This window comes from Pseudomyrmex gracilis, unplaced genomic scaffold (genome assembly GCF_002006095.1).
Source record: "Pseudomyrmex gracilis isolate BER0280 unplaced genomic scaffold, ASM200609v1 scaffold_133, whole genome shotgun sequence".
Taxonomy (NCBI): domain Eukaryota; kingdom Metazoa; phylum Arthropoda; class Insecta; order Hymenoptera; family Formicidae; genus Pseudomyrmex; species Pseudomyrmex gracilis.
Window position 1 is genome coordinate 358,438 of NW_018020717.1, and position 2,597 is coordinate 361,034.

Sequence of the window (2,597 nt, forward strand, 5' to 3'; positions counted from 1 at the left end):
TATATATATATATATATATACACGTACACCGAAAAAATTGTATTCTTGTTTTGAGGAGATATCTCATTTACTTTAAGTATATTTTATACTAAAATAGGCGCCAAGACGAGTTTCTTATTTTAAGAGAAAAATCCTCTAAATAGTAATATTGATAAGAATATATATTGATTAGAATATAAAAAGCCTCTATAGAAAAACATATATATCTCACTATCAAAAAAGACTATATTCTGAAATAAAAAATATATTCTTAATTTCAGAAGAATATCATCTAAAATCTTTGAGAAGATTTTTTAAGTATAAAATCTTCTACTTACGAGAATATAATTTTTTCGGTGTAGGAGAGAGCGACCTAGCGAGTATACGATATCGCGTATCGGAGCACGAAGTGCCCCGATCTTTTTTACTTTGTTCCCGCGAGAGAGAAACGTGGTATTGCACGCGACGAAGGACGAGGTAAGCTCAAAAATAAAAAAAAGCAAAGTATGGAACCCTCCGTGTGTACTTACCGTCGTACATGATGGGGACTCCGGTCTCGTAATAAACGAGAGCCGGGAAGGAGAAAACGCCGATTTCAGCTGCGAGTTTGGCATCGTTCGATTTGACGAATTGAATACCGTGCTTGTCGGTATCATCGTCAATCGTTTCCAATTCCTCGAGTATGTCCGGGCAGGATTCGCACTTGTCGTCGTCTGTTAAATCACGCAATTTATTATTAAACGTTTAATATTTTTCTCTTATTAGTTATATTCTCTAGAACATAACAGTAATTGAACAGCTGGCAACTAATTAATTTTGTATATTCAGAAAAAAATGAGAGTTTCAATTAATCGGAAAAAAAATTTGCATCTTATTAATTTTTTAGTCTTTAAGCGAGAAATTATTTTCTCACTCAAATTTGCAGTTTTCGCTTGAACGAATGTCTTGATATAAATATAAAATATTAAAAAGCAAAACAAAATAGGCTGACACTTACAAAAGAAGACGGCAAGATGCTCGACGTCGTTGATGAGCACCTGCAATGTTTTTCTGTCGACGCTCTCGATAACATCCGGCTGGGTTGTGCGAAGCTCGAGAACCCACTCCAAGATCTCTTCCTCGTGCATCATATCGCCCGAGTAGATCTGCCGGAACTTGTGTCTGTAAAACACCAACGCCGGTAGTCCCGGAAGATCGTACTCCTTCTCGATACCTTCGTCGGAAATCTTGACGAAGTCGATGTCCTTCTCCTCGCACTCGTCGTCAATGTTTTCGAGCTCCTGGAGAATCTTCTGGCTCTTCTTGTCGCCTTCTTTGTCTGCAAAAAAAAAAAAAACACAAAGCAATTCGACGCGTCATCGAATCAATTAACAGCTACGCTACACGGTTAAACGTACAGAAGAAGACGACGACGTAGTCGTTCTCGTCAAGAATGTTCTCCAGCATTCTGGCGTTGACCTCCTCGATCTTTCCCGGAATTTCCAAAGTGTCTTCGTCCGTGATCCAGGATAACACCTCGTCCTCGTCGTCGAGATCGCCGGTGTAGAGGAGCATGTCCTTGTTTCTGAAGAACCCGAGGGTCGGGAAGTGCTTGATGCCGTATTTCTTCGCTACGCTGGTGTCCTCGGTAGTCACGAATATGATGCCGTTTTCGTCCAGTTCGTCGTCGATGTTCTCCAGGTCGTCGAGGATGTTGTCGCACTTTTCTCCTTCGTCGCAGCTTCCGCCTGAATAAAAAAAATCCTGATTAATGCTCTCTTTCTAAGCGAGGAGATAGGAAAGAAATGATTGTTCCGCAAATTCACGCGGTTGATATAGGGTGGGGATTGGCGCGCTTACTGAAATACACCACAACGTATTCGTGATCGTCAATCAGATCCGTCAGTATCTCGTCCGTGACTTCCTCGATTGTGGCGCTGTTCTTCTGTTCTATCAGCCACTCGAGCACCTCGTCCTCGTTCAGAAGATCGCCCTCGTATATCGCCGGGATCTTGTCCTCGAAGTAAACCAGAGTAGGCAGATGATCGATACCGTATTCCTTGGCCTCGGCGTCGTTGTCTATTCGCACGATGACGATGCCCTCCTTCTCGAGCTCGTCGTCGATGTTCTCGAGCTCGTTTAGAATTCTTATGTCCTGCTTGTCGTCCTTGTCGTCTACGAAAATTAATCAATTCGCTGGTTCGTTCTCAATCACATTCGTGACAACAGCACCTACCTAACAATTAACATGCGGAAGAATGTTAAAAGGAGGTAGAAAGACGAATCGAGATCGCTTACAAAACAGGACTGCCATGTACGGCGAACGCTCGACGAGCTTCTCGACCATTTCGTCCGTCACTTCCGGGATCTCGGAGTGTTTCTTCTGATGCAACAGCCAACCCAGTATCTGATCCTCGTTCAAGAGATCGCCTGCGAGGAGAAGTATAGCTATCGGTTCTTTTTTTTTAACCATTTGTTACAAAACAAATAAGAAACAAATAAATAATATTTTTTAACAATCAATATTAAATTGAGGATCTCCTCAGGCTCATGAAGTTTATCAAACTTAATAAATGAATAAATAATTAGTATAATATTTGGTATAATATTTTTTAACAATCAATATTAAATTGAGGATC

At 40.9% G+C, this 2,597-nt stretch overlaps 1 protein-coding gene across 3 annotated transcripts in view; it reads right to left on the reverse strand.

Moving 5' to 3' along the window:
* LOC109856764 overlaps window positions 1–2,597 on the reverse strand; it is a 55,184-nt gene that overhangs the window by 20,147 nt on the left and 32,440 nt on the right. For all 3 annotated transcript variants that reach the window (XM_020432396.1, XM_020432397.1, XM_020432395.1), the window contains 5 exons: window positions 2,257–2,388; window positions 1,819–2,133; window positions 1,377–1,706; window positions 977–1,297; window positions 510–692 (listed from right to left, as the gene is read on the reverse strand). In XM_020432396.1, the coding sequence (XP_020287985.1) occupies window positions 510–692; window positions 977–1,297; window positions 1,377–1,706; window positions 1,819–2,133; window positions 2,257–2,388 (1,281 nt within the window). The remainder of the gene's footprint in view (window positions 1–509; window positions 693–976; window positions 1,298–1,376; window positions 1,707–1,818; window positions 2,134–2,256; window positions 2,389–2,597) is intronic.